The sequence below is a fragment of the Acanthochromis polyacanthus genome, chromosome 1 (assembly GCF_021347895.1).
Source record: "Acanthochromis polyacanthus isolate Apoly-LR-REF ecotype Palm Island chromosome 1, KAUST_Apoly_ChrSc, whole genome shotgun sequence".
In the NCBI taxonomy this organism is placed as follows: Eukaryota; Metazoa; Chordata; class Actinopteri; family Pomacentridae; genus Acanthochromis; species Acanthochromis polyacanthus.
The window spans coordinates 17562138-17584142 of NC_067113.1; the positions used below are offsets into that span (position 1 = coordinate 17562138).

Genomic DNA, 22005 nt, shown 5'->3' on the forward strand with positions numbered 1-22005 from the left:
CAGTGCTCTCCACCGTCATCATTTCAAAACCCAAATGAGGAAATATCTTTCCAGCTCCAGAGGTCTTGAGAAGCAGTGCCAGTGTGCAGTGACGTTGTTCTGGCAGGATGTGGTGGCTCAACACCTCACTGAGACACTTTGTTGTCTTTGTTTTAAATGAGAAAATGGCTTGTCTGCATTTACTTTTTACTTTATGTCATCATTGAGTAAGAGAATAACATAGAGTCATCATTGTACGCAACATTTCCCTCAGACAAAGAGGAGTAAAAAATGACAGTGACGACAATCTTTGGATTCCCACAAGGAGCCTAAAAAATGATATTTTACCAAAGTAATTCATTGCTTTGAATCTGCTGCCACATTGATGAAAGATTGGAAACAGAGGTGACGTATGCAGGAAAGGAGGCAAGGCATCACTCCCTTTGCCAAGAGAGAAAATAGATCTCCTCCTCTGGCAGAGTGCTTTGGGAAAGAGAGAAAAGTCTCACCGTGTTTGTGACCAAGTCCGCTCTGCTATGATATCCTGTAAATGGCTATCCGTATCCGAGCAGGACCAGACAAGATCACATCTCTACAAACCACCTGTTGTGTTCAGCTATAAATGCCACCAGACATTAAACACAACACAAACACACATTACACATAAAACATCCAGTGTTGCTCCACTGCTTGTTTCAGAAGCTCAGTCATTATTTTTCAAAGGTAGAATTAGGTGCTGTACTGTTTGAGGTTTAAAATACCAACACAACGATCCTGTAAATATGTACCATCAAAACAAGCCCCACCAGTCGGTTATGAGTTTGTGTCAGTTTCTCAGGAGTGACTGGAATGTGTGACACATGGAAGTTTTCTGGGAACGAGATCCTGGAAGCTGAGTTATGTTTTGGTCCTGCTGTGACCCAGTCGACCAGGCAGGGTCAGTGTACCTGAGGGTTGACAGAGCAGAAGTGGGTCAGCATCAAGGGCCAAAGAGTAAAAGGGGAACTGTGTCAAAGCGACGCCCCTGTTCCTGTCTGCCCACCTCCTCATCTTCCTCCACACCCTCCTAATCCCCCTACCAAAGTTTCTGAGTAATGAGCTGTTGTGGTAGGGCGGCGGGCACGTCCTCCTGCAGCGATGGAATCAAGAAAAGTCTGGTCTGAGTGACAGCAGGGCGCACATGCCAAGGGAAGCCCAGTGGGGGAGGTCCTGGAGTCTCAATAAAGCTTATTAGCAGGGAGAAGAGGACTTCTGCAGTGAGTAACGACTCCGGCCTGAATCTGAGCGACAGCTCATGTCAAATGTCTTAAAATGACATCAGAAAAAAATAATGCAGAAGTAACAAAAATCTTGTATAGTTTTAAAATTTAATTGTGTAACACTGATGTAAAGTTGGCATGCTTCCATTTATACCAGACACATTTATGTCCATAAAATTTTATTTGCACTTAGGATCTAATTTGGCAGATACTACTCAACATTTCCTTATGTGTGCCCTGGATCTAAAAGTTTATGTTACTGGAGTTCAATTCACTGTATGTTTATTGTTCCCTAAGGGCGAATTGTTTGCAGCACATTTTAAAAACCAGCTGTTGAAGCTCAGCATGCAGAGGTTGACAACGACCCGCCTAATTACTGGTTGCCTTCTGTTATTGTAACATATAGTACTGTGGGTCTCTGCTGTTTGATTAACTAATTAATAGTGCCACTTTGGAGCAAAGCTAAACATAAACCTCTGTAGACGGATCATGTGTCTGAAAGTCATAACCATTTACCTCAAGAAATCACAATTAGCACCAGGAATAAAAATCAGAGACTACTTTGCCATGTAGTTTCCGTTATTATATAAAAAGCAAAGAATGATGATGTCCTTGGTAGATTTTAATGGTGTACCAGTTCCCATGCTGGTTTCTACAATCATTTGTGTAGAAAATATAGAGCTACACAGCCAGTGGCTTGCAAGAGTGAGCTCAAGCTGCGCATCATTAGTGTCACCCGTGGTTACAAAGACTGTAGACCCAGACTTGTCTGTATCCACAGAGGGTGCAGACAAAACCTTCCAATTGTTGCCTATCCATTTAGCCCTGTTTAACAAAAGACTTTGTCACCCCTTACTAATTTATTGTCCGTCTCCATTCAATTGTGTTGTGAATTCCACTGGCAGTTGTTCAATAATATTTGCTCAAATTCCCTGACCTGAAAGTGTAATTCAAATTCCTTAAAGCTTCTCAAATGCTGTTGCTGTTCAAACCTAAACCTGAATAAATCACTTAAATCCCTTTTGGTATGAAAGTGAAATTTGCTCAGTGAAAAGCGCTGCTGGGTATTCAAATGAAAGCTTATGCAAAATAGGAGAGAAGGTAAAGAGAGAAAGAGGCAGGAGACTGAGAAGGAAGAAGGTTTTGAGTCAGCTGAGTTCCTCAGCCATACAGAAATCTTTAATTGCTAATTTTGGTACAATCACTGTGTAGACCACCCGGCCTGCAGGCTGTTCTTCTAAGACGATTGAGCAGACTGGTCCATCAATCACAGGGCTCAGAGCCCTTCACCAGCTTCTCCAGGGACTTGCCAGGGAACCAACCTCAGTTCTCCACTGAACTGACTGAAAAACCTGAGAACGTGTGAGAGACGAGGCAGGAGGGATGAGTGTCCTTCACAGAATGCAAACAGGAGACAGTCTTCCTTTTTATTCCATTGGGGGCCACAACATGGGAAAACAACCAACATCAAAGTCAAGACCTACTCAGGATCCTATCCAGCAATTTGTTTTCTGACATGCTGCCACAGGACAAACTGGTGCCACCGAGAGAAAACCAGGAGCACAGAGAGCCCTTTAATCACCATGGAGGGTTTCAGGTCTTTGGAGTCTCTGTGATGGCTAAGCCATCTCTTCATGGCCTTTGAGCCAATGCTTGATTGGAGCAAACAGCTTAAAGGGAAGTCATTTTCTTTCAAAGCAGAATGTCTCCTTGGCACTCGCCACATTTGCCAATCTGGCACGGTCCATATCACATGCCCTGTAAATAATGTGTCCCTGCTAGTGATGCTAAGGCTAATCGGTTAGGACACATGGGATTAAAGTCACCGTCTCCCTGCTGATACTCACATAAACACAAAACCAAAGTAAAAATTACAAGACACTGTATTTGCTCAATCATTAACAGTCTTAGCTGTGTATCTGTGTCATATTGCTTTAACACAACAAACCCATGGCACATGTGAAGCAGCAAGAACAAAAGTCTTTGATGAAGAGCTTATTTCATTTTTCTGCTACATTAAGTCTTTACTCAAAACATACTTTTCATTGTTTCAATTCACGAAAGTATGCATTTTATATCTGTTTGTAGTTTGACAATTCTGCTTGACGCTCTTCTCCAAGATGCTGATAGCAGCACAACCAGCATCAAACACATTTAAAGCAGACCAACATTCCTCTATAATCTCAAATTCCTTGTGGAATATTAACCACCTGGGCTTGATCCAAGGGAAGGCAAGTCACTGCACATTCCCAATAAAAATATGCTCAACTTAGCTTGTATCCAATTAAGAAATGCATCGCAAATTTCATATCCATCTGCCTCCAACTGGGATGTATTTCTCGTGGTGGTTAGGTCTGCTCAGCTCTGATTAGCCACACGACTGCCCAGCTAATAGATTCCATCATTCTAGTTGTGAGCGGATAACACTAAGTCAACATCAATGCATCAAATGCTGTCAAAGAGATGTGATGTCTCTATCTAATCACCATGAGAAACTGCTGTGGAGTTGATCCAGTGCATCTGTTCTGTTTCTGAAGCAAAGTCATTGCATCTCTGGTTTTTGTTGGTCATTAACAAGTGTTCATGTTTGATCAGTGCTAATAAAAAGCAAGAGGCACAGGCTCTGGCCCCTCAGTAGATGTCAGATTAAATGTCTCGGGAATAGACGGAAGATTTCGGAGGGATGAGTTCATGTGGGAAGATCTGGAAATCGTGGAGCTCTCTGAGGCCCCTCCTTTGCCTCATCTGACTGATCTAAACCTCGTGAAGAATATCGTCCTCATTATAGAGCGTCAGAGAGAGGAGACGGGAATGAAGCATGACCCCGATGACCCGAGGAGGTAGAGCTGGAGGAAGCCAAGGCTCCTGTGGGTGTGGTGGTTACTTTAGGCCCTGGAGACCTGTGATCTGGCTCCCTGGGAAGCCTCCCAGCATCGCTGACGGGGAGAGTCACAGAGAGGGAAGCTGCCCATCAATGACAGATGGGGAGACAAATGGCTTGTGAAATTCCATTCGCTGTGAAACACACAGTGAGGGAGGGGCTGCCAGCACTGCTAGAGAGAGTAATGCCAACACTACAGTGTAGGTCAGACTGGGGCTACAGCAATGTGCCTTCAGTTGGCTCTGTGAACCACTGATTACTTTACTGATGGAAATACATCCTTAAAGTCCCCTGAAAACTCATATCTGTGTATCAAAGTTACATAATTAGAAGTTTTTTTCCCCATGAAACTAAACACTTCGTGCCTTGAAATGTCTTAAATGTAACTCTACACAATGGCTTACTGAATTTCCCTTCGGGGATGAGTAAAGTTATTGTATTGTATTGCTTCCTCTAGAATGTGTGGATCTGAAACTCCCGCTTCTCTCTCCATGCAGTGCATCCATTTGCTGCAGCTCAAGCACACCAGCTCACCTACAATTCTGCTCAAATAGTGTAAAACTACTCTATGTTAGACAATAAGAAGTTGTAATGTCATTATTCAGCCATCCTGGAAGTCTGAATCCATGTTTCCACATTATCATCAGTACAATGTAATGTAAAGACAGAGATAGTCTACCATGACAGGATATTTAACTTCTAATGTGTCCTCCAGCATGCTAAAAAACTTCATTTTCTCTGGAGAGGGTATTTAAGAAAACCTCAGAGTTGCACGAACAACACATTCCTGACTCCTTGCTTGTTAATGATAAGACGTCTTCTTACCATCACAGTGGGTTCTGTTTCTGGAGTGTGCTTCAAATGAGACTCGTAACTAAATCATTTTCTTATGAGGGGCCGTACAAGACTTAATTCATTCTCGTCCTCTCACACACATATATTTTCTCTCATACTCACATACATTCTCCCGTGACACACATACATTCTCCTTTCACATACATACATTCTCCTTTCACACACATATATTTTCACTCTCTTTTGTCATCCCCAGAAACGGTCACATATTATCGCTACACGTAATCCTCCAGTTCGGCCTTGTGTAGCGTTAGCGTTAGCTGCTCGTCCCGCTGCAGCAACTTGGAAGTTTGCAGGTCTGAAAAGTTGTCTCATCTCACTTTCCACAGTGCTGTGAGTAAAGTTTGGTGCAAATAAACCTGTCGCCTGCTGCTCAAGCGATGACGATAATATGTGACCGTTTCTGGGGATGACAAAATGTTTCTTAAAACCCCAATGGCTTGCTGAAGCGCTCGGGACTCCTCTCCACCTGCCATGGTAACCGTTACCTGAACATCACCGCCCACTTGAGCTTTTCAGCCAATCACAGCGCAAAAAACGATGGACTTCCTTTTCCACTATACTTACTTCCTTTTCCACTATTCTCTCTCGCACATACATACATTCTCCTCTCACACACCTACATTCTCCTCTTACATACATACATTCTTCTCTTTCATGCATATATTTTCTTTGTACATATACATATATGTCTATTTATTTAGGAGAATGTATGAATGTGAAAGGAGAATGTATGTACGTGCAAGTGTGACAATATATGCATGTGAGAGGAGAATGTATGTGTGTGCATGAGTGAAAATGTATGTATGTGAAAGCAGAATGTGTGTGTGCGTGAATATTAAAATATATGTATGTGAAAGAAGAATGTATGTGTGTGCAAGGAAAATATATGTGTGTGAAAGGAGAATGTATGTGTGTGAGAGGAGAATGTATGCGTGTAAGAGAGTGAAAATATATGTGTGTGAAAGGAGAATGTATGTATGTGAAAGGAGAATGTATGTATGTGAAAGGAGAATGTATGTGTGTCACAGGAGAATGTATGTGAGTATGAGAGAAAATATATGTGTGTGAGAGGACGAGAATGAATTAAGTCTTGTACGGCCCCTCATATTTTCTACCTTGCTCGCATATTTTCAATCGATCTTAGCTCAAAAAGTCATTTATTACATCTCATATTGATCAACTCTACAGTAATTTCAAACCTCGCAATGATAGAATTAACTGGCTTGAAATCCAAACCCAGTGCAGAGCCGTTTTAGTTACTCCACCTCCTCATCAGAACCAGAGGGATGCAGTTGACTGCTGCCTGTTCTGGTTGATCTGGATCTCATTACTGGCCAGGAATCCTCAGCATGCGGCTTTTAAAGGCACTGGCTCCTAAAGGCTTCGGCTCCCACTGAGATGGGACACACTGGCATTCGTGCTTCCATAACGTCAGTCCTCCTTCACGTACACATGCAGACACGCATATCCTCCCTCTTTATTGCCATGACATAAAGTGACATAAATTCCCTGGCGCATAATAATAAATAAAACCTAGACATATAATATCATCATCTGTGCTGAAATGTACATACATTTACAGATTTCAGGCATAGCCAGACAGCAGCAGCAGTATATTATGAATCTTTATCACTGAGGCTGAAGCACTTTTCAATATATACTGACAGTGATGTGGAGGCAGGAAGCGAAGAGTAAAAGTCTTGTCTGCAAAAGAACCACATTAAATTGTGGTCATACTGGAATCCTCTAACCCCATAATAAAAAAATGAAGTAGCAATGCTTGTTCTCAGTCCATTCTGTATTTTGCAACCGGCTATAAACTGACCAATGGTAGCCTCGCACGCCTAAATACAAACTGGGTTTTCATGACATCATTATCACATACTCAACGAGACACAGGAGACTCTTATAAAGTTAATATGACCTTTCTCTTCTCATTGTAAGCTGGTAACTGACTCATTCACTGTGAAATAAAAAGAACAATATTGTTTTTTCAGGGGCTGTTGTCTCCGGGCTACATATCTTTCCTTTCAAACGCATAAGAAAGCACACACCTTGGCCAGAAAGAGGGAATGAGGCTTAGAGATAAGGCCAAGTGTCTAAACTGAGAACAGCAATGCTTCGGAGGAATTCAAAGTATTTCTCTTATTAAACTTCCCTCCAAGACTTCTGGGACGAAGTACATGACTTCATTTTGACTTAATTTTTCCTCTCTTTCATTCTCGACATCCTTTCTTCTCTGCCTGTGTTTGACCCTGGACTACAGCACGCTGCTCCCCAAAACACCCATAAAAAAATGAGCGTTCACTCCGTTTCTCCCCCAAACTTCAAAGGAGGGAGCAGAGGGAAACATCTGGGAGCCAAAAGAGATCATGCCGGGGACTTTGGAAGAGCAGGAATCTGGCGTGCTGGGGGGAGACAGAGAGTGAGAGGGGAAAAGAGCGGATCGACATCTATTATTGGGACAGAGAAGGATGATGTCTGCTTCTGATTAAGGTCCGGACAGACGTTGAACAGGGTATAGACAATCTGACAGCCAACTAGCATGTGTGGGCATGGATGTAATATGATTAAGAGTGTTGGGAAATAACTGAATTCCTCATGTGCCACCATAATGCAGTTGCTTCCTACGAGGCGTCCACCAGGACAGGGACACAATTATGCCCTTCACATAACACTCAGGGCTGTCAGGCAAAGTGTGAGTCTCCATCTACATTTGACGGTGTCACCACCCACCCTGCTGCTGTTTGTCAAACCTACCGCAGCTCTGGTTGAGAAGCAGGCCATTCATTTCCGCACACTTCTGAGGCCACGTTGGCTCATTTTGCTCGCAGGGTGGGTGGCACGCCTGCCAGGCTCTCATCTTCATGCTAAATGTGTTTTCATTTGCTTCCCAGGTTCGGTTTTATGGAAGTGAAAATGGCTTCGTTTTTACAACTGGTTGCATGGGCGAGTCACGCAGCTGCTACAGACAGTTTTAGACAACTAATGAAGACTGTTAGATGCTAATCATCATCAGTCATCGGTGTTGTTTAGGCACGGGATAAATGATAAAAAATCCACCAAGCACGAACAATGGCTGCTAAGGAATATAAAAAGAACAACTTGTAAACACCCTAAAATACAGCATTCGGGGTGGTAAGCTCTTCCTGGAAATTCAATAAGAGCGCAGCTGCATCTTGCTGTTTTGAACAGAACAAGAAAACCAGGAGATCAACATGAATAGCATAACAGAAAATTATACCAACAGAAAAAGACCAGATTAGAAATAGATTAGATTTAATTGTGCAATGGAATACAGTGGAACAAAAAATTCCCTACATCTGATGCCGTTAGTCATAGGGGCTTACCTGGTTTGGTTGGACACTTTTGGCATTTGTTCAGTCCCCAGGAGGCGCCAACACTTCCACAGCAATCATCCTGTTTGGTCAGGCCTGGCAGAGGCTTGCCACACTGCAACAACACACATCTGTGTTAAATCTACAAAACAAGTTTTGAGAATGAGTGTTACATGTTTGTGCATGCATGCGTGTTTATGTGCTAGTGTCTTTGCGTTGGCAGGGGCGTAAGCATATTCGTGTCAGAGTGTTTGTGTATGCCTATCTGCAAGGACAGAGTGAACCAGACACATCTGAGACCATTTAGTTGGAGGAGGATAGAAACACTGAGTCCAAAGGAACAACTAGGAACCTCCTAGCGTGTCTTATTAGGGCACTTTGTTAATTGTGATGGGAGATTTCTATCACATCGTACTTATTAGATTTTGAGCCAATAGAGATGAAACTTAAGCGTTCTGGAGAACACTGACACTCTGGCAGGAGAAGTGGGAGCACTGCAGGCTACAGCTTTTTCGTGCTCGTTTTTGTGCTGAAGTTCCGTTCTTCCAAGTCATTGTGACTTGAAGGTTTAACTTCAAGCTCCCTATTAAACCAGAGAAGGGAAAATGGAAACTGCAGTGTTCAAGAATTAATGTTGGCAAAAAAACACTTACTGTTGATCGCTGTGTTGTTCCAGCTAAAGGTTAAAACTCAATGACAGCCAAGAGAACAGATGTTATGCTGGGCCTCGGATTAGAAAACCTCACGCACTGCAACTCAAGTACTTCCTTTTCTATCATCTTCTCAATATATAACTGTTGTGAAATCCTTATTTTGATGGCAAAGTACAGTAAATGTGCAGTAAGTTACACACTGTGTACATATGGATCATGATTTGACCCACAAAGAAGACCACATGGGCAGAACTTCCAGCCTAACCTTTGTCCTTTTTGAATGCATTCTAACTCATAGCATGCTTTAGTTGGGGAAACTGGTGGAACATGAGATGACCAGTGTGGTCGGAGCTCATAAATTCTGGACTTTACATAAATCATTCGCACAGGCTCACTTCCTGTTTGAGACAGCATCTATCAGAGAAGGTGCTCGGATGTGAACATAATGGTACCTGCAGCAACAATGCTTTGTCTCACTCGATTCAGCTTTCAAACTTAACATCAACACCTTCAATGCTCCATCTGGTTTAGATCACCTGGTGCTGACAGGGTATATAGCAACAGTGGCTAAACACAATACCTGTCCGTCGACTGTCTCCTGAAAGCATCTTCCAACATGTCCGTTCTGGCGGATGCGCGTTGTGGTGTGGCTATGGCCGTTTCCATTGGTGTGAGGGTGTCTACTGCTGTGCTCACTGGTGTGTTCGTGTCCATTCCCAGGCTGCGAGCGCTGCTGGACAGAGTGAGCCCCCTCAGTGGTGGCTTGTCTCTGCCCAGGCTGGACTCGAGCTACTTGGTGGATCTGGACTTCGGCCTCTGGAGGATGCTGGATGTGGACGTTCACCAAGGATGGGTGGAGGGACGCTGCACAAGGACAGATCCAGAGTTTATCCAATGCAGTGGAGAGTTTACTGTTTAATTTTTGGAATCATGGAAGTGAAAGCATCCTCAGGGATAAAAGCTGTATACATACTCCAGTTTTTGAGCTATCAGCTAACCTCTTACACAAACTTGTTCACCAAACACTTGCTTCATCCCAAAGTTATGAGATCTAGAGTACATTGGGAATTCCCAGCAGGCAAGATGCTATTAAAATACTACAAAACAACAACACAACGACTTTCTGGATTTTCTGGTTTGAATCAAACCATTTTAACGAGCAAAAACAGATTTGCAGAAGAGTTGAGAAGATGTTGCAACGTGGAGAATGAGCTCTTTTGTCCTGTTGACAGAGGGGAAGCATCTATCTTCAGGGAGTGCCAGAATTTTTTTTCCCAGAACCCTGACCCACTGTCATGAATCACAGCTTCACAGACAGGCATCGGAGTCCAAGGAGAAGATGCAGACTTTATTAAGAGTCACAGACAAGAAATTGCCACCATATATATATATATAGCATACACTTTCTTTCCAGCTATACAGCTGAACTGATTTTGGGTGCATGACCCTGAAAGTACTGTAGGTTTACTGTATTTATGTAATTTATTTTCAAACAGAGGATAGACAGACCTTCTGCTTCTACTCAGTGTTCGACAGAGTGAGATACTGAGTGAGACCCAAGGATGGCAAGAAAAATATGATGCCAGGGGCAAAAAGTAAGCAATTTATATTTACATAAATTCCTGACGTTGCCCTGCTCTGTTTCTAATATTCACTTCTGTTTGGTAAAAGCAGCATTGTGCAAACAATAGGAGGATTTCCACTGAGTCATCCATTAGTTATTCTGCTCAAAATAGAGTCTGACCTCCACTGCTGCTGGCCCACAAAAGCAGAGCACTGCGCTGTAAACAAAACAAGGACTACACTTGTGTGCATTTTTAAAAAAGTGACAATTTGTGGTTTAAATCGTGGACCTGGAATTGCTGCAAACAGTGAATTTGGTGTTTTGTGCTCAGTTTAACGAAGCTATTGCAATCTGCTTGACAGCGCTGATTTCTGAGAAAAGAAGAATTTACAATGGAACAAGCTATTGCCACTTTTTATAGGGTGTTGCACTTATTAAAGGTTGTCTTTTAAATTTCAAATAAACTTCTCTCCATAGGAAGCAAGACTTGCAGTTGGGAGAAGCAAGTTATTTGGAGTCAACAAGAAACCTCCATAAAGCTGACTATAGCAAGCATGTTAGTAGTTAGATTGACAGGTATACATGTTATCCAGTGGTCCCTACAGGTAGTCACTATGTTGGCAGGCTTATATGTGAAGCTTAAGTGCACCCTAAAAAGAAGTCAGTGGGAATTCTACCCTGTCATTGGTCACAGTGTGAGGGATTACCTTGCTGATTGGACAGCGGCAGAGTGTACATGGAGTGGGATGGTGATTTTGGTCCCTGGTGGCCGGCATCCTTGTGGCTATGAGGGGTGGGTCTGGAAGGAGGTGGAGCTGGCAGGTGGCAGAACTTTCCCGTTGAGTTTGACGGACACCAGCACTGGTCCCTGCCAATGCATCGCCCTCCATTAAGGCAGGGGATCTGACAAAAGACTGCAGCGAGGAAGTCGAAGAAAGGGATTGAGTGGGTGTGTCAGAGGTAAAGACAAAAAGAGTTACGAGTGAGAGATTCTTTAGCACACAGCACACCGCATTTAATTGCACAGCATCATGGATCCTCACACACAAGGATCTGATAATCAGAAACAGAAGGGGTAGTCCTAATAGGAAGGGCATGTGCTGAGGGTTCCTGTGGACCTGAATGGTCATGCTGTTCTACCCTTTGGCTCCACCAGGCCCCTTATTCCACGTGACGTTCAACTTTGTCCTGAGGGCAGAGCCCTGCCATTGCCCCTCATGCTGCACCACCTTCACTGGCATGCTTTGCCTCTGATCAGTAATTATATACTCCTGTGCAAAGCGATGAGTGATGATTCATCCAGTAATACCTCAGAGGAAATAACAAGTGCATGCATATCTGTATGGAACACTTGCTTGGCTGGTAGGATTAAAAAATGTGAATTTCCCAAACTATCAAATCTTGTACAAAATTTCAAAGGCGATCAACAGGTTTATAGTCAGCCAAGTAAATTGGATCCCAAATCGTGCTCTGTCTACAATTTGATTTATAGTTTGCAATTTACCACGGAGGGAAAAAGAGGAAAGTCCAGCCGTGACCAGATGGTGTTTGACTGTACTGCATGCACAGCCCTTTCTTTGGCTTTATCTTTTGGCATAAGGGATGAGTGCCATCCCTGCACCGCACATACCTGGACCTGCTCCCTTCTCCAGATTCACTCTGACCCGACTTCTCCTAACTCAAAACATCAAAGACTATCAAATGAAAAAAATCACACTTACCATGACGAATTAAGAATGAATCTGGGGCACAAAAGGATCAAAAAGTGAATTACTGCAGTTTTTTTGGCTCAGCAGCACATCACACCGCAAAATATAAGGGATTGTTTTACAAGACAGTTGGAGATATGGATGGTCTGCATACTATGACATGAAAGAAGATGCTAGTCATGGAAACAAGCTTCAAACTGCATCCTCTTTGCCTCATTGAGACAGACAGTAACACACTAACAGGGTGCAAACAGGGAACAGAGCGAAGTTGGACAGTCTCAATGGCATGTAGGGAATGAGCTCCCTGTCACATAGCATTAACGACAGTGAGACTGGAGGAGGAAGAGCGGGAGGGATGGAATAAGAATAAAAGAGGAACAGATAGGGAATGAAAGGGATTAGGAGGAGGAGATTGTTAACAGCACAGACTGAAAACAGAAAAGAGACAGGAATTGAGTGAAACAGGGAGAAAGCAACACTGACAAAAACATGTGGAGAGGCAGACGGAGAGACTAAAGAGGTCCAGCGTTGGTGTCCAGACACACAGGAAGGCCTCCTGTGATTTGACATGCTGGCTAAATTATCAACTCAAGGAGGCTATTAAAACTTCTCAATGCGGGATGCATGTCTGCACTGGTCTGTGTCAGGCCAGTCCCAACTCAGCATGGGGCAGGAACTATTCTTAGACAACATCCTACTGTCGACTCTGCACACCGTGCTGCCTGTCTGCCTATCTGTCTGCCATTTAACAGCCTCTAACAACCAAACACACGCACACACACTTCTCACTCAATAAACAGACTTCTACCCAATCTAATACCAGGCTTTAAATTAAGTGTTGTACACAGGGTGTGTATCAAGAGAGCTTGTTATAATTATCCTGCCAGATTTTACTGCACGGAGTAGGCAACATAACAACAGCATGAGATAACTGTTTGCTGTCCACTTGACATTCCTTGACGAACACGCACACCCAAGCAATAACAGGATGCGAGCCTAAACGGAGAGCAATCTCTTTTTAACGCGCTCTTTAACATAGGCTTTTACATAATGAAGGACGATTTCTGGAGAATAAAAGTGGGGCATAAAAACAAACCACCGAGGAAGAGGTGGAGGTGCCAGGAATGTAATCTCATGGAAGGCCTCTGCCAGGACGCTGAAGTGTTTGGAATATCCACACCACGTTCCAAAACCCCATTAATGGGCACATAAATCTGGAACATCAACCTGTGTATATATTCATAAGTCAGCTAGGTCCTCCTCAGAGAGCTTAGTCCATTTAGGTTGGTTGCATGCTTGTGAGCCTGTTTGATTTTGTTTTTATCCGAGCTCTGACTGAAGAGGGCCTATACATAGATATATATGTATGTGCATGTGTGTGGTATGCACACCCTTCACCTCTAATCCACAAGTATTAATTAGTCTTAGCTGGTGAAACTGATGAGAAAACTAAGATACATGCTGGGGTGCGACCCTCCCCTTGGCATTAACTGCCCCCTCCCTTCCCATGGACACTCCTGTGTGAATTTGAAGCAAAGTCCCCCAGATAAATGGCAGGTTTAATGTAATCCCTATAAAATCCTGTTCATGCTGCTACTCTTTCTCTCTTTCTGCCTCTCCCTCTCCTCTGTTTTTCGTTCCTGCTCTCCCAGGGAGCATGTTAAATGGTTAACGGCGGGGCCAACCGCGAGGTGCAAACCGCAAAGAGGCGGGGGCTAAGTGTTGGGAGCGTGGGACCACCGGCTCCACGTGTATGTGTGCGAGGAGAGATTAGCCCCCTTCTACAGAGACCGCTTTTAATCTGCGCTGCCCCCATCTCTCCTGCTTTCCCCTTCTTTCTCTTCGACAGTGAGAGTTTTTAGCACAGCTCTCAGCTTTAATCTACACCACTCTGCCTCCTTTCTGAGCCTGGCATTCAGAAGAGACGGCATGCCACTGGGAACCCATTTTGTCAAGCTCACCCCATAAAAAGAAAGGAGATGCTAGAATGGAGACACGGGGAGCATGTGTGAGAATCAGACAGTAAGCAAAAGAGAGAAGGCAGGACAGAGAATTTAAAGGCAGAACAGAGAGAAAGACAATGAAAATCAGAGGGCCTGGGGTCGACACTCACAGAGTCGGAAGCCCTGGTTCTTTGGCTGCTGCTGCTGCTGCTGCTGCTGCTGTTGCGAGGTCTCGCTGTAGACCGTGGTGATGTCTCCCTTCTCGCAGTTGTTGTAGCAGCGCCCACCATTGCACACCCTGCGGCACAGCATAGGTGTGAAGACGATCTTAATGCGGTCCAGGTTGGAGGTGAGGTTGGCCCCTGGAAGACACAAGCAGACCCGGTTGAGAAGGAGCAGCAGCAGAGGCAGGCCGGAGACGAGCTGCATCCTTCCTCCTTCAGCCTCACTGTGACACACTCCCATCTGGGAAAAAGGGAGGTTTATAAGTGTTCGAGGGTGTGTGCTGACGGCTGGCCACTGGCACGCCGCAGCACATCGAGCGATGTGCCACAGGGCAGCACACGGGGAAGAGTATACCATTAGGTATCGGGCCAGTCTCCAAGCCCTTTATCTTTGCGAGAAGGTGTTTTTGGATGTGTGTATGTGTGAAGCAGACAAAGTAAGCGTAAGTGCAAGCGAACATTGTGTAATGGTGGGAAGCCATTCAACATCCGTTGCCCTGGTACAGGGCTAAAAAACAAATGAGAAGCTCCAGCATCAGACAGCTGTGTGTGTTGGATGATGCATCGGAGAGAAAATGAAGAGGTGAAAGGAGAACAAAATTGGGACAGACGAGTTCACGTTTCTGTTTGTTGTGGGTGAAGGCGCCAGGGTTCAGTGCCTGTCATGTCAGAGAGGTGACAGTGTAGATTAATGACGATATCAAAGCGTGTAACTGTGCAAACACACATGCGGGCACACAATGAATGCGGCTTTGATGTGTGTGATGCAGACCACAGAGGGGGTGAGGTGGGTGGACAGTGGGAGAAGGAAAATGAAGCCTGGGATTCTGCCAGTTTTTTTGTTTTTTTTGTGTGGAAAAATGTTCCATTTAACAATGACACCACAGGATGTGTATGTATATATACTGGTGGTGAATTGCACCAGAATGGATTGTGTTTTTTTTTTTTGAGTACGGATGTAAAATGAGAACACATCCAAGTTTTGCTATGTTCATTTCACAGCATGCAAAAGACACATTTTGGTACTTACCGCCTGGTAGTAAAGCGTTGTTGAACTGTCCGTGAAGCTGGCTGTCGCTGGTCTGCCTGTGAGTGTTGTGGGAGTGTGTGCTGCTGTGCCCATTCCTGCGTCCATACAAGTTCCTGTGCTCATTGCTGTGTCCATTAGCATAACCGGTGCCACTGGGTAGAGCGTTGGAGGTTATAGGCCCGGAGGATGATGGATAACGTTTCACGGTCCGGGAGGTCCCGGTCTGCTGAGGGGAGGAGTCAGGGGGTCCCCGTCTCACTTGGGTCCTGCCAATCACATCATCACGAGACCATAAACATATGACCTCATGTTCCACACATATGCACACTCACAAAGATACACTCATCAGCAATGCACTAGCATCACCGTGAAATCCACTTAACTGTGGTCAACGTGTGCAACAGAAAATGACATTCCAGAGAGACAAATCTGCTGTCTAGGTCATAGCTCAGCCTAATTGATTTTATAGATGAGACAAAATGATTTGGAAATAATTTTGTTTAATTAAATTATTAGCACCATATCATTGTTTAGGCGCACAGGGTTTCTCAGCTGACATCTGCTGTAGGTCAGAGAACCACGACCCTGACTAATTAATGAAAGATAGTGTGAGCAGATTATTCACCACCGATTTACAAAAAAAAAAAAGAAGTATCGGGCACCCAGAGGGAATAAAACTCACAGGTTCCAGTTTGTGAGTCTGTGTGACGTCGGTCTCGGTAAAGTGTGTGATTAAAACATTAGATCTTTCCATTACGACCACTAAACCTTTCCATTGGCTGTTGTGTCTGCTTGACTAGATTATGAACTCCTTGTTTTGTCTGACTGTGGCCAACCAGGGAGCAACATCCTGAGCGTTGCACTCGATTGGAGGAAGTATTAAAACTAGGGTCGACGAACAAAGCTCGACCAGGGCATGTTTTTTTCCTGGTGAGCATTTCATTTGGGTCAATTACTGAGCCTGTGCTGCATGACCTGGAAGCTGAGGTCATGTGAGTGACCTGTGGGAGGTGCGTGCCTCTTAGACAGACAGGCAGACAGACCTACCTGGGCTTTCAGGGTCTAGGATTGATTATGGAATGCTGCTGGGATTCAGCCTTGCACAAAAACATCTGGATACCACTGATCTGCCCTGACAGACGTTCAGCAGAGCAAGACAAAGATGAACCATACCAGATAGATCAGAGGAGCAGTTCTACAAAACACACCTGTGTCTCTGGAAGGTAATCGACACTGTAATCAAACCCCAAATGAGGGTATAAACCGTGCATTCATTACATGTGGTTTTAAGCCACACATCATGTATTTATACACTGAGTCAGCTCTGTCAGCCCACAGACACACGACAACAATAAGGCGAATAAACACACACACAAATGCATTTGTGTCCACACACGTGCAAACACAAAAGCACGCACACCCCCGTCCCAGCTGCATTAGATGCTGCACAAGCCGCTGCATGTCTCTTTATTCATCCAACACAAACCACATTCCTGCTGCCAAAGGGAACAGGACACTAAATGAGAAGGGGAACAGGGAGACAATCATTTGATAATGGTGTCTCACGTCATCTTTTAGAGAGACAACAGGCAGCACCTATAGCCGACAGCTGCTGACCCAGATGCTGAATCTCCAGGGTGGGGAAAGGATGTGATACGAGGAAACAAGAGGTGCTGGTGTCACGGAGGTAAGGACGGACACTAGGTGGCAAACAAAGTTACACCTTCCACTCTAAATTATGACTGGGGTTTTCCATTGCTGACAGTGACACCTGACCTGCAAGCATCCTGCCTCACTTCCTCGGCTTAGCCAGATGTTGCTCTTTATGCCTCTCACACTTTCAATGGCAAAGCGACTTCCTCCCAGGATGAGCTCACCGCTGCCCTCTCTGCCTGCAGATCAGGGGGCACGAAAGCAAACGCACGAGTCGCTCTGCACGTTTGATGTCATCATTAGGAACTTCAAGGCCCCGGCAGCCCAAGGAGGAGTCATCCCCTCCGCCTTGTTCTGGGTGACTTGAAAGTAATTTTGAAGACCTCTGCCAAGATTACACGGAGCAAGGTCTGAACAGACAGATGGGGATCAAGCGATGGCCATGCAACTTTAATTAGATCACTCATGGTGACGATAAAATATTTGCTGAATGAGCATACAGTAAAAATACAGAAATGTGGTGGATAAAAAGAAAAAAATCACACATGACACATTTTATACTTGTCCATGTTTGTGAAGCTGTCCACTGCTAACCTTCTCATTCAATGCTTTTTATTTATTTGTATTATTTTCTACATTTTAGATTAATTACAGACATTAATTACAACATAATTCCATAATGTATTATTTTGCGATCAGAAGCAAAGGAAAATGTGCTATGCCGGCATGTTCTGCATGGCCATGCTGGAGAGCTCCAAAACGTAATTCTTGAAGGCACCATTAAAGGAACTCATGCAAAAGGAAGGCAGAGGGGTAAATGGAGTGATGACATCAAGAGGTGGAGTGCAACACAGTCCTACACTGAAGCGAAGAGAGCCGCGGAGAATAGACACAAATAGAGATCTATGGTGGCCAACCTTCAGAACGAAGACAGCATATGATGATGATGATGATGATGATTCTTTTATAGTTTTGATGTCTTCAGTATTAATCTACAATGTATAAAAAAAACTTGTCACATGACCAACTAGATGGGGCTGTGGGGTGGACATTGTTAACTTGGGGATTACAAATTAGGTGATTGTATTGATGCCAATGGAAAGTTAAAAGAGAGTGAAAATTGACTTCCATCATCCATGTTTCAAGAAGCAAGACTAGCTTAACACTAGTACTGCTCCATGTAAATCAAGTAGACACCTTTACAAACAAGCTAATTCCCCTTCATTTAAGAATTTCGATGGGACAATCAGTATTCCTACCCACTGCCTGTGTGTCAGGTACAAAGCTGCAGCCAGCCAGGAGGAGGTTAATCTATCTGCCTGCAGTACAGGCAACTCCAATACAAACTACAGAAGTTGGATTATGCTAAAGCTTCAGTAAAAGATAAATAGACTTTCATTTGAACTGACTTTCTGGGGTCATGTTTTTACAGCACACCCAACTTCACCCAAATCCATCCATCCAAAAACACAATTCCAGCACATTAACACGCAGACATGACATTGGTATCAATCATCAGATCTGACTCACCACAATAAGCTCATATAAGGTAACGTAACAAAACATCAGCTGTGGCCAAAGAAAAAACTCCACGGACACACAAGATGCTGGAGTCGCTACAGAGATGCACTTCTGTACAGTGTATGGCTAGTCTGTACTGTTTAGTTCTTGACATGCATTATTTCATATTCAGAACACGTGTTCAATAATTATACTCGAAGAGAAACAATGAATTGTGATAAATCTCCGTCCAAACACTTGATCAAAGTTTACATCTGATCACAAACGAAGCCTCCAGCTAAGACATAAAGTCATTGGCACGTCTACTTTCACTCATTATTATTCATTTCACATGTATGGAAAGCAATTAGAACTAAACCTCATCACATCTGAGGAAATTACAAATCACATCCATGGCCAAGAATCTACACTGTGCATGAAACAACACTGCAAGGCTGCCAGTGCGTTGCAAAAGTATTGCTTGGCACTCGGCTGCTCCGCATCTTTGAACTCATCGCGGCATTACAACATGTGAATATTAGTTCTCATAAAGGCATGACAGTGCTGCGTGAATAGCAGTTCCAGCCTCGCCTCTTGACCCAGATGAGTTGGAGAGGAGGCACTGTTGGAGTGCAAACAGCACACAGGCAAGCGCTGCGAAAACACAAGCCAATATCAAGAACTGGAGGACACTCAAAAAAAGGCTGCAAGTCCTCTGATCTCGAAACTTCTGCTGATGCTGTAAACCGTGCTGGTAACGATTTGAACCCCGACGAACTACGCTGCCAAGCAAAATGCTAGGTGTACTTTGAAGTCTTCATGTTTTGATGAGAGCGTATTGGGGCGAGGGTGTGTGTTGCATGGAGAAATTCAGTTAGGTGGCTTTGTTTCAGTGCCAGGAAACGCTTGCAGTCTGGGTTCGGAAAACACCATTTCCAATCATCCCAGAGCTGACTGTGTTGTTTCTGTAAGTTGCCCACTGGGAAACAAGTGCCTCATAGATAGACGGAGCGAGTCTGGATTTATCTGATGATCCTCTTCACCCCAAACATTCACTCACACACACACACATGCAATGACCCAGATCCTCGAGAACTGTTTACATCTTAAACCATCTTCGTAGCTCGCTCTGCATGACGAGGCCAGATCGGTGTTTATGTGAAGCGCTGCGCAGTAACGTATGGGCCACAGCTGATTCATTCACTAACAGTTCTGTCTCTGAGGCGCTTTCATTATCCCCTATAAATTTCCATATGAAATAAACCATACTTGTTAGTTAATGTATTTCAGACACAGAAACCTACTTCTGGGTGGAGGATGAGAAGTAGGTTGGATAGAAGGTCAAAACAGTGATATCAAATGGGCTTTTTTTCACCACTTGAAGCTCCGCACATGCCTGGCTTGGCAAAGGTCATTTTTCATTTTGATTTGTTTGAGAATACCAAAGTTTCTAACCCACTTCTAATGGCTTGGATTGTTGGATTATAGCGGCTACAGCAGAAAATAGACTGATACGAAGAGCTTGAGTCTGGTTGCTGGATGGAGCCATTTGGCTTTGAACAGACTGTCTAAACAAGACAGTCTGACAGCAGGCAGAAGTGTCTGGCATGAGTGTCCCAGTCTGGGTCCCACTGCACAACCTGATAGCTCCCAGCCTTGTCACTTTGTCCTGTCAGAGCTCTCTTTGTGCTGGACTGGACGTGACCTCCAGAGTGATGAGTGGCAAACCTCTGAAACCATCAGTAGGTTTACGACCAATCAACACAAGGAAAATCGAGTCATTATTCTTTTTATTTAAACAAAATGTTTAATAGTTCCATTTACCTCTTTCCAACATGGAGCATCAGCCAAAAACCCTTATTACATAAGAACTGCACATAATTAGGGCAATTTGAAGGCTACTTGGTAAATGGGAAAATAAATGATGGTCATCAAAGCCCGAGTGTAAATCAAGGTTTACACACATCCATCTCGTTCAGAGGACGCGTTAAACACTGTCGTTCGTTTCAGAGATCGAGCTTGGATATGCGTTTCATCAGCCTAAATGGAGAGAACAGCAGAAATCTGGAAAAGAAAAAAAACAACTGTGCGCACAGCAGCAGAAACAATGAAAACGTTGTACTGCTCAACCACTGCAAACACTGTTGGTAACAAAGAAGAGGAAGATTTATGAGTGTGTTTGGATCATGTAGTATTGCAGTCAAAGAGGGAGCACTGAGAACTATACAGAGCTTTATGTGAGGGGTACAAACAGTTTTGAATACAACAAGGCAGACTGGCCCTGTTCCAAAGATCTTAAGTGGCAAAGCAACGGTTAGGAGTTTTGGATTGGTTTGTCATAAAAGAATAAACCGTGCAGCTGAGTTTGCAAAAACACAATATTTTTCAGAGGAGGCCCCATTAAACACAGACACACTTTGAAATGCAAAGAGATAATCTATCTTTTTGCTCTAGATTCCAAAATTTGAGAATGTCCACAGAGATGTTTTTCAGCAAAAGGCTTTATAACAGATGGTGCTCCACATTTCACAGACTAAAGCCTGCAGACGAGGAAGGAGAGTGCAGGCTGCTGAAACAAGTCCCAGGAGGTGTTATTCAAGAACATTAGCAAAGACATACACACTTGACTCTTGTTCGTGTTTTGCTATTCAAAGCCCAGCAGTGTTATGAATCTCCATGACGTCTAAGACATGAACTACAATGTAGCCAGGAAGAGAGAAAATATTCCAGATTAGCAGCAAAGATACTGGAGGCTGACTAGGATTCTTCTTGCCAAGTATGACTTGTTTGCTTCAGAATTTAATTTAGCAAAACCTCAGCTTTTATATCTGATATTTGATAAGAAATTAATTACTAATTGGATATTTAAAGTCGATTGTGTTTTTGCTTTGAGAAGACAGGATAGTTTTCCCATGTTTGATCAGCCTCTAAGGGCCCACAAGAAAACAAGGGGAAAAGTTTAATTCAGATTTCGGTCTGTCTTAACAGCCTTGGTGTAGTTTAAGAGGTGAAAGAAGTCTTTGCGAGCTGAAAAAGAATTAATCCATTCTAACCCACTCAGTCAGTGCACCAAACCATCTGTACCACCAGTGGTCAGATCCCACTGTGGTCACACATTTCATTCCTCAGTCTCTATGCAGAACGCCCTCATCCATTCACCATTCAACCACTGAGGTCCCAGTGTGTTTCTTTCAATAAAACCCTGAGGTCTGATCCTTAGCATGCACCAATAAATATAATATCCAATCCTGAGGGAACTTTCATTGTACTGTTGTTGTGTGTTCCTCGTAGCAACAAGGTCATGCAATGGCACGGTGGTGAAGTTTGCGTTCATAGGAAATGCAAAAATAACTCGACACCAGCCTCTGTCAAATTAAAGTCGTACCCCAAATTACAGCTTTTTGCGAATGTTTA

The 22005-nt window shown here is 43.8% G+C and overlaps 1 protein-coding gene across 2 annotated transcripts in view; it reads right to left on the reverse strand.

Moving 5' to 3' along the window:
* LOC110963933 (latent-transforming growth factor beta-binding protein 2) overlaps window positions 1-22005 on the reverse strand; it is an 89141-nt gene that overhangs the window by 38949 nt on the left and 28187 nt on the right. For both annotated transcript variants that reach the window (XM_051948864.1, XM_022212462.2), the window contains exons 4-8: window positions 15439-15704; window positions 14355-14546; window positions 11240-11446; window positions 9549-9832; window positions 8328-8430 (exon numbers count right to left, since the gene is read on the reverse strand). In XM_051948864.1, coding sequence (XP_051804824.1) covers window positions 8328-8430; window positions 9549-9832; window positions 11240-11446; window positions 14355-14546; window positions 15439-15704 — 1052 coding nt within the window. The remainder of the gene's footprint in view (window positions 1-8327; window positions 8431-9548; window positions 9833-11239; window positions 11447-14354; window positions 14547-15438; window positions 15705-22005) is intronic.